This window comes from Entelurus aequoreus, linkage group LG20 (genome assembly GCF_033978785.1).
Source record: "Entelurus aequoreus isolate RoL-2023_Sb linkage group LG20, RoL_Eaeq_v1.1, whole genome shotgun sequence".
NCBI classification, from domain to species: domain Eukaryota; kingdom Metazoa; phylum Chordata; class Actinopteri; order Syngnathiformes; family Syngnathidae; genus Entelurus; species Entelurus aequoreus.
The window spans coordinates 9,693,654-9,710,015 of record NC_084750.1 but is presented as its reverse complement, the minus strand read 5'-3'; the positions used below and the strand labels follow the sequence as shown (position 1 = coordinate 9,710,015).

General features: G+C 33.3%; 1 protein-coding gene across 3 annotated transcripts in view; it reads right to left on the bottom strand.

Annotated features, from left to right (window-relative positions):
- Nucleotides 1–16,362, bottom strand: part of LOC133635906 (protein FAM135B-like) — a 185,947-nt gene that overhangs the window by 23,692 nt on the left and 145,893 nt on the right. For all 3 annotated transcript variants that reach the window (XM_062029353.1, XM_062029354.1, XM_062029355.1), the window contains one exon: nucleotides 7,605–8,751. In XM_062029353.1, coding sequence (XP_061885337.1) covers nucleotides 7,605–8,751 — 1,147 coding nt within the window. The remainder of the gene's footprint in view (nucleotides 1–7,604; nucleotides 8,752–16,362) is intronic.

Genomic DNA, 16,362 nt, shown 5'->3' with positions numbered 1-16,362 from the left:
TAATAATAGTGATGATATACATAACATCATATACTCTTTTTGGCCTTGGAGAAACTGCACAAAACATGAATAATAATAATAGTGATGATATACATAACATCATATACTCTTTGGACTTGGAGAAACTGCACAAAACATGAATAATAATAATAGTGATGATATACATAACATCATATACTCTTTTTGGCCTTGGAGAAACTGCACAAAACATGAATAATAATAATAGTGATGATATACATAACATCATATACTCTTTTTGGCCTTGGAGAAACTGCACTAAACATGAATAATAATAGTGATGATATACATAACATCATATACTCTTTTTGGCCTTGGAGAAACTGCACAAAACATGAATGATAATAATAGTGATGATATACATAACATCATATACTCTTTGGCCTTGGAGAAACTGCACAAAACATGAATAATAATAGTGATGATATACATAACATCATATACTCTTTTTGGCCTTGGAGAAACTGCACAAAACATGAATAATAATAATAGTGATGATATACATAACATCATATACTCTTTTTGGCCTTGGAGAAACTGCACAAAACATGAATAATAATAATAGTGATGATATACATAACATCATATACTCTTTGGCCTTGGAGAAACTGCACAAAACATGAATAATAATAATAGTGATGATATACATAACATCATATACTCTTTTTGGCCTTGGAGAAACTGCACAAAACATGAATGATAATAATAGTGATGATATACATAACATCATATACTCTTTGGCCTTGGAGAAACTGCACAAAACATGAATAATAATAGTGATGATATACATAACATCATATACTCTTTTTGGCCTTGGAGAAACTGCACAAAACATGAATAATAATAATAATGATGATATACATAACATCATATACTCTTTTTGGCCTTGGAGAAACTGCACAAAACATGAATAATAATAATAGTGATGATATACATAACATCATATACTCTTTTTGGCCTTGGAGAAACTGCACAAAACATGAATAATAATAATAGTGATGATATACATAACATCATATACTCTTTTTGGCCTTGGAGAAACTGCACAAAACATGAATAATAATAATAGTGATGATATACATAACATCATATACTCTTTGGCCTTGGAGAAACTGCACAAAACATGAATAATAATAATAGTGATGATATACATAACATCATATACTCTTTTTGGCCTTGGAGAAACTGCACAAAACATGAATGATAATAATAGTGATGATATACATAACATCATATACTCTTTGGCCTTGGAGAAACTGCACAAAACATGAATAATAATAGTGATGATATACATAACATCATATACTCTTTTTGGCCTTGGAGAAACTGCACAAAACATGAATAATAATAATAGTGATGATATACATAACATCATATACTCTTTTTGGCCTTGGAGAAACTGCACAAAACATGAATAATAATAATAGTGATGATATACATAACATCATATACTCTTTTTGGCCTTGGAGAAACTGCACAAAACATGAATAATAATAATAGTGATGATATACATAACATCATATACTCTTTTTGGCCTTGGAGAAACTGCACAAAACATGAATAATAATAATAGTGATGATATACATAACATCATATACTCTTTTTGGCCTTGGAGAAACTGCACAAAACATGAATAATAATAGTGATGATATACATAACATCATATACTCTTTTTGGCCTTGGAGAAACTGCACAAAACATGAATAATAATAATAGTGATGATATACATAACATCATATACTCTTTGGCCTTGGAGAAACTGCACAAAACATGAATAATAATAGTGATGATATACATAACATCATATACTCTTTGGCCTTGGAGAAACTGCACAAAACATGAATAATAACAATAGTGATGATATACATAACATCATATACTCTTTGGCCTTGGAGAAACTGCACAAAACATGAATAATAATAGTGATGATATACATAACATCATATACTCTTTGGCCTTGGAGAAACTGCACAAAACATGAATAATAATAGTGATGATATACATAACATCATATACTCTTTTTGGCCTTGGAGAAACTGCACAAAACATGAATAATAATAATAGTGATGATATACATAACATCATATACTCTTTTTGGCCTTGGAGAAACTGCACAAAACATGAATAATAATTGTGATGATATACATAACATCATATACTCTTTGGCCTTGGAGAAACTGCACAAAACATGAATAATAATAATAGTGATGATATACATAACATCATATACTCTTTGGCCTTGGAGAAACTGCACAAAACATGAATAATAATAGTGATGATATACATAACATCATATACTCTTTTTGGCCTTGGAGAAACTGCACAAAACATGAATAATAATAATAGTGATGATATACATAACATCATATACTCTTTTTGGCCTTGGAGAAACTGCACAAAACATGAATAATAATAATAGTGATGATATACATAACATCATATACTCTTTGGCCTTGGAGAAACTGCACAAAACATGAATAATAATAATAGTGATGATATACATAACATCATATACTCTTTTTGGCCTTGGAGAAACTGCACAAAACATGAATAATAATAGTGATGATATACATAACATCATATACTCTTTTTGGCCTTGGAGAAACTGCACAAAACATGAATAATAATTGTGATGATATACATAACATCATATACTCTTTTTGGCCTTGGAGAAACTGCACAAAACATGAATATTAATAGTGATGATATACATAACATCATATACTCTTTTTGGCCTTGGAGAAACTGCACAAAACATGAATAATAATAATAGTGATGATATACATAACATCATATACTCTTTGGCCTTGGAGAAACTGCACAAAACATGAATAATAATAGTGATGATATACATAACATCATATACTCTTTTTGGCCTTGGAGAAACTGCACAAAACATGAATAATAATTGTGATGATATACATAACATCATATACTCTTTTTGGCCTTGGAGAAACTGCACAAAACATGAATAATAATAATAGTGATGATATACATAACATCTTAGGCCTTGGAGAAGCATCAATAATAATCACATAAATATATATATGTATGAATATATGATATAGTGTCACATCTATACATGTACATTGACTTTTAACAAGAGACTAGAACAATATCCATGCAACTATTTATGTACATATATGTATACATCTATACATACATGTTTATGTGCATCTACACATAGACATGTATACATACATGTTTATGTGCATCTACACATAGACATGTATACATACATGTTTATGTGCATCTACACATAGACATGTATATATACATGTTTATGTGCATCTACACATTGACATGTATATATACATGTTTATGTGCATCTACACATAAACATGTATATATACATGTTTATGTGCATCTACACATAAACATGTATATATACATGTTTATGTGCATCTACACATAAACATGTATATATACATGTTTATGTGCATCTACACATAAACATGTATATATACATGTGTATGTGCATCTACACATACACATGTATATATACATGTGTATGTGCATCTACACATTGACATGTATATATACATGTTTATGTGCATCTACACATTGACATGTATATATACATGTTTATGTGCATCTACACATTGAGATGTATATATACATGTTTATGTGCATCTACACATTGACATGTATATATACATGTTTATGTGCATCTACACATTGACATGTATATATACATGTTTATGTGCATCTACACATTGACATGTATATATACATGTTTATGTGCATCTACACATAGACATGTGTATATACATGTAAATAGACATGTATATACACATATCTATGTACGTGTGTATATACATGTCTATGTACATGTATATACACATGTATGTACATGTCTGTGTACACGTGTATGTCTATCTACATGTATATATACATGTAGATAGACATCTGGCATGTTCTAATCTATATGTGTACATAAATACATGTATATATACACGTACATAATACATGTATTTATGTACATGTATAGATTAGAACATGTATAAATACATGTACATAAATACATGTATGTATACATGTATGTACATGTATTGATTAGAACATGTATATATACATTTATACGTGTATTTATGTACATGTACATAATACATGTATTTATGTACATGTATAGATTAGAACATGAATAAATACATGTATATATACATGTATGTACATGTATTGATTAGAACATGTATACAGTATATACATTTATACATGTATTTATGTACATGTATAGATTAGAACATGAATAAATACATGTACATAAATACATGTATATATACATGTATGTACATGTATTGATTAGAACATGTATACAGTATATACATTTATACATGTATTTTTGTACATGTATAGATTAGAACATGAATAAATACATGTATATATACATGTATGTACATGTATAGATTAGAACATGTATACAGTATATACATTTATACATGTATTTTTGTACATGTATAGATTAGAACATGTATAAATATATGTACATAAATAAATGTATATACATGTATTGATTAGAACATGTATATATACATTTACACATGTATTAATGTACATGTATAGATTAGAACATGTATAAATACATGTACATAAACACATGTATATATACATGTATGTACATGTATTGATTAGAACATGTATATATACACATGTACATAAATACATGTATTTATGTACATGTATATACTGTATACATGTACATAAATACATGTATATACTGTATACATGTATTGATTAGAACATGTATATATACACATGTACATAAATACATGTATTTATGTACATGTATATACTGTATACATGTACATAAATACATGTATATACTGTATACATGTATTGATCAGAACATGTCAGGACTGCAAAGATTGATATTTTTGAAAAAAATAAAATAAAAAATGTTCAAGACACTTTTTTATCAGGCTTTTTTACCGATCATGTTAAGCTCTTCCTTGGTTTTTTTATTCTGTTATTTTCTATTGTATTCATTGCTATTAATACTACTTTGTTTTTATTCATTTATTCATGTACTTTATTTGTACATCTTAATATTGTACATATATTTCAAACTACATTTTATTTTCTATTGTGGCGTTTTCTCCATCCTCAGTGCCGAGTGTTATTGACAATAGTAGTGTGTGTGTGTGTGTGTGTGTGCGTGTGTGTGTGTGTACGTGTGTGTGTGTGTGTGTGTGTGTGTGTGTGTGTGTGTGTGTGTGTGTGTGTGTGTGTGTGTGTGTGTGTGTGTGTGTGTGTGTGTGTGTAAAGCACGTAGTGTTGCGTATGAAAAGTGTGTTATTCATCAAGTTGTAATAATAATATTTACAGAAGTGATGTGTTGTCACATTTTATTCACTTGAGGGAAAATAAACTTGTCAAAGTCCAGTCATTTTTATAGTAAAACTATACATTTTATTGTACATTTTCTCATAATGAATTGTCATAAGATTATTATTTTTGGACTACATTTCTTACTAATATTACAATATGCAATATTTATTTATGTTTATTATTTTGACTATAATGTAAGCTGCCCTACTAGTCATTAAGTGCACAATATTACATCCCAGATTTAATTATTGTACTTTTTTTCTCAGAATTAATTGGTTAATGATCTCGCAATGCATTCTGCTGAAAATGATGGAAAGCGCCTCTCTCCATAGCAACTGACGCTGTGGTCAAAGTTGGAATTGCCACAAACCACATATTAAGATGTTCAACATTCTACTGCCATCTGGCAGTAGAATCAATCTGTCACGTTTCAGGTGTCAGGTCAACAGCAATGAATTATCCCTATTAGTACTACTTAGCAAATGAAAGCTGCAAGCAGCGATGGACGGGACCGACTTTGAAGGCTCATAAAATCCAAACCGGAGCAGTAATTAAAAGTCTTTCATCAACTTTTAATCAGAAGGGTTGAATCTCTCTCCTGTGCTAGTTTGAAGCCGACACGACAAACGCGCTCAGAGGAGATCATGTTTGAAAAAAGGTGACTGTTTTAACACAACTTTTGTTTTGAAGGGGGAATTGCAAACTTCCTGTTGATTTTTGCTGGGGGTTGTCAGTGAATGAAATATAGGTCTAAGTGAGACCTACATAGAGGTTTTTGTTTCATGTCTCTACGACATTCCTACTGGGAGTTACAGGCAGTTTTGTCTGTGTTTTCTTCCTAGGGGGCGCTAGAGTTTTGGGGTTTGTTTTTTTGATTAGATCGCAATTTTCGCCAGTCCTGGTGTGTGTGTCCAATTTGGTGAGTTTTGAAGCATGTTAAGGGGGTGAAATGACAGCTCAAAGAGGCGGCGGTATAATAATAAAACGCTAGAAATACAATTACAGCTGCAAGCAGCGTTGGACGGGTCCGCATTTTGGCAGGTGCTAATCCTAGGTGTCCCAATACTTTTGTCCAGTGGTAGTCCTGAGTGAGACCTACATAGAGGTTTTTGTTTCGTGTCTCTACGATATTCCTACTGAGAGTTAGAGGAAGTTTTGTCTGTGTTTTTTTCCTAGGCGTCGCGGCACAGTGTTTTTTTTCTTTGAAGGCTCGTAAAATGAAAACCGTAGCACTTATGAAAACGCTTTCGTCAACTTTTAATCAGAAGGGTTCAATCTCTCTCCTGTAGTAGTTTGAAGCCAAAACGACAAACGCGCTCAGAGGAGATAATGTTTGATGTTTGGTGACCGCTTTTTAAAAAAAAAGTGTTTTGAAGTGGGGATATCAAACTTCCTGTTGATTTTTGCTGAAGGATTTCAATCTATGAAATGTAGGTCTCAGTGAGACCTACGTAGAGGTTTTTGTTTCATGTCTCTAAAACATTCCTACCGGAAGTTACAAGCAGTTTTGTCTGAGTTTTCCTCTGAGAAGCAGTTTTGTCTCTGTTTTATTCAAAAATTGCGCTAGAGCGCAATTTTGAGTTTTGGGGTTCGGTTTTTTTTTAGATCGCAAATTCCACCAGTCCCAATGTGTGTAAAAATTTTGGTGAGTTTTGAAGTATTTTAAGGGGGTCAAATTACAGCTCAAAGAGGCAAAAATTTGGGTTTTTAGTCATTTTTTGTGTTGAAGGGAAAATTGCCAACTTCCTGTTGGTTTTTGCCCGAGGATGTGAAATTATGAATTGTAGGTCTAAGTGAGACCTACATACAGGTTTTTGTTTCATGTCTCTACGACCTTCCTAGTGGGAGTTACAGGCAGTTTGTTTTTTCCTAGGGGGCGCTAGAGCGCAATTTTTTTTTTTTTTTTTTATTTATTTTTTTTTTTTTACTTAAGTGTGCTGTCCCAGTTTTCTATGTGTGTATAACATTTGGTGAGTTTTGAAGCATGTTAGGGGGGGCAAAGCTGCGGAATAATAATCAACCTTACAATTTCAATAGGTTCCTTTGTAACCTTGTACAACGGACTCCCAGTGGGAGTCCTTTATACAAGGTACAGGCGGACCCTAATAAGGTCCTCTGTCCCAAAGGGACTCGGTGCCTAATAATAGACTTCTATCAATATAACTTTGCATAAAGTGTTTTACTATTAGCAAAATAAGGCAGCCAAATATGACAAGTTTGTAATATTTTCATGTGATTATTAATATGTCAAGTGTCACCTGATCATGCGTTCGTTGCTTCCGTCGTCCATTCCCAGGTGGCTCGCGAAGGTTGAGACGATGCCAAAGGAGCCCAGTGGCTGATGGGTAATGGGCGAGGCGGTGTGGCGAGTGGACAGGCCGCTGATGGAGGGCGAGTCTCTGAGGGCGGAGGAGAAGGGCAGACATGTTGGGGCGCAGGACATGTTGACCACCTCCACCATCTTCTTGTTGACGAAGGCCAGGCCGGAGTTGTTGCTGCGGCCTTGTTGTGTTCTCTGAAGGACATTTTCCTTGCCGGCGCTGAGACGGATCTGCTCCACCGAGACGCCGAGGTCGTCATCAGGAGGAAGACGGAGGTCCTCCGTGGACCCCCGACTGTCTTTGTTGCCTTGACGACTGCCCCAGTTTGTCATTGAACTGGATGACGGAGATTTGTCCGAGTGCAAAGAGAAGTCTTCCGGTTGTTGTAGAACTTGGACATCCCGGTCCTCGTCGTCCGGGCTGCTGATCTGCGGCGCCGACATGGACTTGGTCAGCTTGCCGCCTTGACCCCGCTCGTCCTCGTAAGGCAGCGAGCTGATGGACGTCAAAGACGCTTGGATGTTGCCGTCCAGCTGCAGGCCTTCCAAGGAGCTACGGTGGACCGGCCGCCGAAGGACTTTGTGTCTGGGGATCTCCCGCTCACGAGCTGGCAGGGCCACCGAGCTGGGCTCGCTCTCGATGCCCGAGTCCGATATGAGCGAGGAGGAGCGCTTGATTATCTTGGAGAGGACAGAACCTCCTCGCTCCTTCCTGAGAGCACCGGGGGAGGAAGATAGGACTGAAAGGTGACAGACCAGAGGAACACTTCCTGCCTCACTGTCGTGGTTCAACACCAAAGACTCCTCGTCCTCGCTCCTTAGGCTGATGCTCACCTCCTGGTCAGCCATCTTCTTCTTGTCTCCACTTCTGCAAGAATGTCTGAGAGCCTGAGGACCACAGCTGTCCTCTGAGTCTGTGACTGACACTTCCTGACAAGCTGCGCTCTGCTGGGCCATGAGCGACACGTAAGTGGTCAGGTCCATGCAGTCGTCTTCAGGACACGCCTCTCTCTCCCTCTCCGGACTCCTCATGGCTGCAGGATCCCACAGAGTCTGGTCCTCGCACGTCGCCACGACGACTTCTGCTGAAAAATAGACACATTGAATGTAAAGTAGGGTCAATTAAAGGTTAACATTTTTATTTTTTTTAAATATGTAATTACAGTAAATAGAATGTACAGCAAAGGTAGTAAATAAAAGGTAAAAAAAAAAAGGAATATCGAAGTTAAAACAAGGTGAAAAACGATAAAAAAGGAATAGAATGTAAACAAAAATTAAAAACTGGTAAAAAAGGAATACAGAAGGTAAAAACAAGGTAAAAGACGGTCAAAGATTAGTAGAAAATGAATAAAACTTAAATATAAGTTAAATAAAAAGGTAAAAAAGGAATATCGAAGGTAAAAACACGGTCAAAGAAAATATGTACCGTATTTTTCGGACTATAAGTGGCAGTTTTTTTCATAGTTTGGCCGGGGGTGCGACTTATACTCAGGAGCGACTTATGTGTGAAATTAGGGATGTCCGATAATGGCTTTTTGCCGATATACGATATTCCGATATTGTCCAACTCTTTAATTACCTATACCGATATCAACCGATACCGATATCAACCGATATATGCAGTCGTGGAATTAACACATTATTATGCCTAATTTGGACAACCAGGTATGGTGAAGATAAGGTACTTTTTAAAAAAATTAGTAAAATAAGATAACTAAATTAAAAACATTTTCTTGAATAAAAAAGAAAGTACAACAATATAAAAACAGTTACATAGAAACTAGTAATGAATGAAAATGAGTCAAATTAACTGTTAAAGGTTAGTACTATTAGTGGACCACCAGCACGCACAATCATGTGTGCTTACGGACTGTATCCCTTGCAGACTGTATTGATATATATTGTAAATATTAATAACTGTATCCCTTGCAGACTGTATTGATATATATTGATATATAATGTAGGAAGCAGAATATTAATAACAGAAAGAAACAACCCTTTTGTGTGAATGAGTGTAAATGGGGGAGGGAGGTTTTTTGGCTTGATGCACTAATTGTAAGTGTATCTTGTGTTTTTGATGTGGATTTAATAAAAAAAACCCCAAAAAAAACCCGATACCGATAATAAATAAACCGATACCGATAATTTCCGATATTACATTTTAACGCATATATCGGCCGATAATATCGGCAGGCCGATATTATCGGACATCTCTATAAAAAATGAATAGAATGTAAACAAAAATTAAACACTGGTAAAAAAGGAATACAGAAGGTAAAAACAAGGTAAAAGACGGTCAAAGATTAGTAGAAAATGAATAAAACTTAAATATAAGTTAAATAAAAAGGTAAAAAAGGAATATCGAAGGTAAAAACACGGTCAAAGACGGTCAAAGAAAATAAGTACCGTATTTTTCGGACTATGAGTGGCAGTTTTTTTCATAGTTTGGCCGGGGTGCGACTTATACTCAGGAGCGACTTATGTGTGAAATTAGGGATGTCCGATAATGGCTTTTTGCCGATATCCGATATTCCGATATTGTCCAACTCTTTAATTACCTATACCGATATCAACCGATATATGCAGTCGTGGAATTAACACATTATTATGCCTAATTTGGACAACCAGGTATGGTGAAGATAAGGTACTTTTTAAAAAAAATAGTAAAATAAGATAAATAAATTAAAAACATTTTCTTGAATAAAAAAGAAAGTAAAACAATATAAAAACAGTTACATAGAAACTAGTAATGAATGAAAATGAGTAAAATGAAGTGTTAAAGGTTAGTACTATTAGTGGAGCAGCAGCACGCACAATCATGTGTGCTTACGGACTGTATCCCTTGCAGACTGTATTGATATATATTGTTAATATTAATAACTGTATCCCTTGCAGACTGTATTGATATATATTGTTAATATTAATAACTGTATCCCTTGCAGACTGTATTGATATATATTGTTAATATTAATAACTGTATCCCTTGCAGACTGTATTGATATATATTGTTAATATTAATAACTGTATCCCTTGCAGACTGTATTGATATATATTGTTAATATTAATAACTGTATCCCTTGCAGACTGTATTGATATATATCGTTAATATTAATAACTGTATCCCTTGCAGACTGTATTGATATATATTGTTAATATTAATAACTGTATCCCTTGCAGACTGTATTGATATATATTGTTAATATTAATAACTGTATCCCTTGCAGACTGTATTGATATATATTGATATATAATGTAGGAAGCAGAATATTAATAACAGAAAGAAACAACCCTTTTGTGTGAATGAGTGTAAATGGGGGAGGGAGGTTTTTTGGGTTGGTGCACTAATTGTAAGTGTATCTTGTGTTTTTTATGTGGATTTAATAAAAAATAAAAAAATAAAAAACGATACCGATAAAAAAAACGATACCAATAATTTCCGATATTACATTTTAACGCATATATCGGCCGATAATATCGGCAGGCCGATATTATCGGCAGGCCGATATTATCGGCAGGCCGATATTATCGGACATCTCTATAAAAAATGAATAGAATGTAAACAAAAATTAAAAACTGGTAAAAAAGGAATACAGAAGGTGAAAACAAGGTAAAAGACAGTCAAAGATTAATAGAATATAAATCAAACTTAAATATAAGTTAAATAAAAAGGTAAAAAAGGAATATCGAAGGTAAAAACACGGTAAAAGACGGTCAAAGAAAATAAGTACCGTATTTTTCGGACGATAAGTGGCAGTTTTTTTCATAGTTTGGCCGGAGGTGCGACTTATACTCAGGAGCGACTTATGTGCGAAATGATTAACACATTAGCGTCAAATATCAATATTATTTAGCTCAAGTTACAAAGTTTATGAAGTGACATAAACTGGGGAATAACCTCACTTCAAAATGTGTTATTTGTGGCATTAACACATGCAAGTGTTACTACTGTAATAAGACTGTATATACTGTAATATTGTACATGGTCATTGGTTTATATTGTATATATGTTATAGACATAATATAATATATCTGTATATAAATTACTCTGTACACATATTATGTATATATTCGTATATATGTTAGATTTTTTTTATTTATAGCTATATTAGTCTATTTATACCTGCATTGTCCTTTCCATCATTGTAACTGAGCTACTGTGTTGAACTGTGTTGTGGATCATTACAGTTTGTCTAAGTCTAAGTCTAAGTCATCACCAAATATATCCTGATGAATCTCACACTTTATTGTGAACACACCATCTTTTACCTTAATGGCGGATGGTTACCTGAAAGGTGTGCTGTTATACGGTCAGTGTTCAGGTCATAAAACTGTTACCAAGTTCTGAGCAGATAAATGAAGTGCTTCCAAGTAAAACGTTTTAAAAATGTTCCTGTATGACAGTCTGGTAATGGAATTGTATTTGTGTCCAAATACTGTATTTTTCGGACTATAAGCCGCAGTTTTTTTCATAGTTTGGCCGGGGGTGCGACTTATACTCAGGAGCGACTTATGTGTGAAATGATTAACACATCAGCGTAAAATATCAAATAATATTATTGATCTCATTCACGTAAGAGACTAGACGTATAAGATTTCATGGGATTTAGGAGTGACAGATTGTTTGGTAAACGTACAGCAGGGGTCACCAACGCGGTGCCCGCGGGCACCAGGTAGCCCGTAAGGACCAGATGAGTAGCCCGCTGGCCTGTTCTAAAAATAGCTCAAATAGCAGCACTTACCAGTGAGCTGCCTCTATTTCTTTAAATTGTATTTATTTACTAGCAAGCTGGTCTCGCTTTGCCCGACATTTTTAATTCTAAGAGAGACAAAACTCAAATAGAATTTAAAAATCCAAGAAAATATTTTAAAGACTTGGTCTTCACTTGTTTAAATAAATTCATTATTTTTTTTACTTTGCTTCTTATAACTTTCAGAAAGACAATTTTAGAGAAAAAATACAACCTTAAAAATGATTTTAGGATTTTTAAACACATATACCTTTTTACCTTTTAAATTCCTTCCTCTTCTTTCCTGACAATTGAAATCAATGTTCAAGTAAATTTATTTTATATTGTAAAGAATAATAAATACATTTAATTTAATTCTTCATTTTAGCTTCTGTTTTTTCGACGAAGAATATTTGTGAAATATTTCTTCAAACTTATTATGATTAAAATTCAAAAAAAATTATTCTGGCAAATCTAGAAAATCTGTAAAATCAAATTTAAATCTTATTTCAAAGTCTTTTGAATTTCTTTGAAAAATGTTTGTTCTGCAAAATCTAGAAGAAATAATGATTTGTCTTTGTTAGAAATATAGCTTGGTCCAATTTGTTATATATTCTAACAAAGTGCAGATTAGATTTTAACCTATTTAAAACATGTCATCAAAATTCTAAAATTAATCTTAATCAGGAAAAATTACTAATGATGTTCCATAAATTATTTTTTTTAATTTTTTCAAAAAGATTCGAATTAGCTCGTTTTTCTATTCTTTTTTTCGGCTGAATTTTGAATTTTAAAGAGTCGAAATTGAAGATAAACTATGTTTCAAAATGTAATTGTCATTTTTTGTGTTTTCTCCTCTTTTAAACCGTTCAATTAAGTGTAAATATCATTAATTATTAATAATAACATAGAGTTAAAGGTAAATTGAGTAAATTGGCTATTTCTGGCAATTTATTGAAGTGTGTATCAAACTGGTAGCCCTTCGCATTAATCACTACCCAAGAAGTAGCTCTTGCTTTCAAAAAGGTTGGTGACCCCTGACGTATAGCATGTTCTATATGTTATAGTTATTTGAATGACTCTTACCATAATATGTTACGTTAACATACCAGTTGCTTATTTATGCCTCATATAACGTACACTTATTCAGCCTGTTGTTCACTATTCTTTACACATTTTAAATTGCCTTTCAAATGTCTATTCTTGCTGTTGGCTTTTATCAAATACATTTCCCCAAAAAATGCGACTTATACTCCAGTGCGACTTATATATGTTTTTTCCCTTCTTTGACCGTCTTTTATCTTGTTTTACCTTCTACATTCCCTTTTTTTACCTTTTAGCTTTTATTTATTTTCTTTAACCTTTTATTGACTTTCTACCGTATTTTTCGGAGTATAAGTCGCTCCGGAGTATAAGTCGCACCAGCCGAAAATGCATAATAAAGAAGGATAAAAAAACATATATAAGTCACACTGGAGTATAAGTCGCATTTTTTGGGGGAAATGTATTTGATAAAAGCCAACAGCAAGAATAGACAATTTAAAATGTGTAAAGAATAATGAACAACAGGCTGAATAAGTGTACGTTATATGAGGCATAAATAACCAACTGGTATGTTAACGTAACATATTATGGTAAGAGTCATTCAAATAACTATAACATATAGAACATGCTATACGTTTACCAAACAATCTGTCACTCCTAATCGCTAAATCCCATGAAATCTTATACGTCTAGTCTCTTACGTGAATATTATTTGATATTTTACGCTAATGTGTTCATCATTTCACACATGTTGGCTTTTAGCAAATACATTTCCCCCAAAAATGCGACTTATACTCCAGTGCGACTTATATATGTTTTTTCCCTTCTTTATTATGCATTTTCGGCCCGTGCGACTTATACTCCGGAGCGACTTATACTCCGAAAAATACGGTAGAAAGTCAATAAAAGGTCAAAGAAAATAAATAAAAGCTAAAAGTTAAACAAAAGGTTAAAAAAAAGGGAATGTAGAAGGTAAAACAAGATAAAAGACGGTCAAAGAAGGTAAATCTGTCAATAAAAAAGCAAAAGGTTACTAAAAGGTCAAAGAATGTAAATAGAAGTTTAAAGGTTAATAAAAGGTAACAAAGGAATATAGAAAGTCAAAAAAGTAAACAGTTCACTGGACCCTGAAGTTTGCTCACATTTACCCAGAAAGAATCATGATGACCAAATATCTGACTTTTTTTCTTACAGAACATTCTGAAAAAGATTCCTGGCCTTGAGGGTGTCAAAGTGCGGCCTGGGGTTCATTTGCAGTACACTGCTAAAAGTGAAATCTAAGTAAGATGAAATATGTCAAATAAGGCTGATATTTGCTTCTTTTCTGTCTGATAAGATCATTCTTCTCACTAAGTAGATTTGATGTTAGAGTGTTTTACTTGTTTGAAGTGTTTTGCTCCTAAATGATCTCAGTAAGATATTACAGCTTGTTGCTGAGATTTGATGAGCTATATTGAGTAAAACATGCTTGAAACTAGAATATCAAGTGTTGTGTCATCAACACTCACAAGTAGAAAACTGCTTTTTTAAAGTCATCATTTCTTACTTCAAGCATGAAATAAAAAATCATGACTTTGACACAATTGTGTCTTATAATTAAAACAGATGACAGCCAAATGGACTTTGCTGTTTTATTTTCAATGGAACAATAGAAAGTACGTACTCATATAGTAGTGCACTTGTTATTAGTGACAATATACTTATTTTAAGCTATTTTTGGGTTCATTGAGGTTAGATAATTTTACTTTTTCTTGTTCTATTGGCAGATCATTTTGCTTAGTTCAAATAAAATACCACTCATTTTTGTATTTTTGAACACTGACTTTTTGCAGTGCACTTTCTAAAAATACTATTATAAAAAAACAAAACATGGAATAAAAGAGCCTTTAAAAAGAGGTTTTTTTAAACTGTCTTTGTTAAAAAATAATGTTATGAATGATTGACCTATTTGACTTCACATCAAATATTTAACATTCACATACTGTATTGTTTGGGAGAAAAACTATGCATATTTTGCCATCAAAAAAGTCAAGTTCTCTTTGAGAAAAAGAAAGCAAAAAGCAAACAATGCAAAGTTATTATTGATGTGAAGCTGATCTGGAGCAGAGTTGAATAAGAATGAAATGTTTCCAAATTGAATTTGAATATCTGACAATTTGATGGCTGCAGATGTTCTGCCACCTTGTGGACAACGTGAATAAATCAGGTCAACGGACATCAATTGTGTTTGAAGTGTATACAGCACAGCATTTACCTCTATGACCCAATCCAAATAACCTTTCCCACGCATTACACAAATAAAAAAAGTGCAAGCAACACAAAAAGTCGACACACATGACACTATATTGGATATTATAAAACATGTCCAAGCACCATACACTAATCAAAATTACGCCCATTTAAATCCATAACAATGCATGATGGGAAAAAAATGCACTCTCTCCCCACTTGTCCATGCTTGGCGCATTTTAGCTGTTTGTTTCACTTTTGGTTTGTGTGACGACACGCGAGTTCACTTCCTGCACTGTGGAGATATCCATCACTTTATGTTCAATGTGAACTTTAGTTGTTTACAGTCATGTGTTTGTACAAGTTTAGACTGGGGTGACATTTCTTAATGGCGAAATACGTTAATGTCTCTTGTTTTCATGTTAGCATTTAAGCTAGCGAGAAAGCTAACACTGGTCGGTCCACAAGTTTATCATTCACGGTTTTAATTTAATACGGTAAAACTAACCGGGGTGGGAGTTCTACATGATATTATCATTATTCCCGTTCATGTGCCCGCAGATGCTGAAATGGATGTAAAAGTGTAAAATGTTCCAGTTCCATTTGCACATTTAAAACAACTTTAAAACCAATGTCTTTGAAAAAGATATCACTCTTGAATCAACACAGTAGTTCATTAAGTTAAAGTTAAAGTTA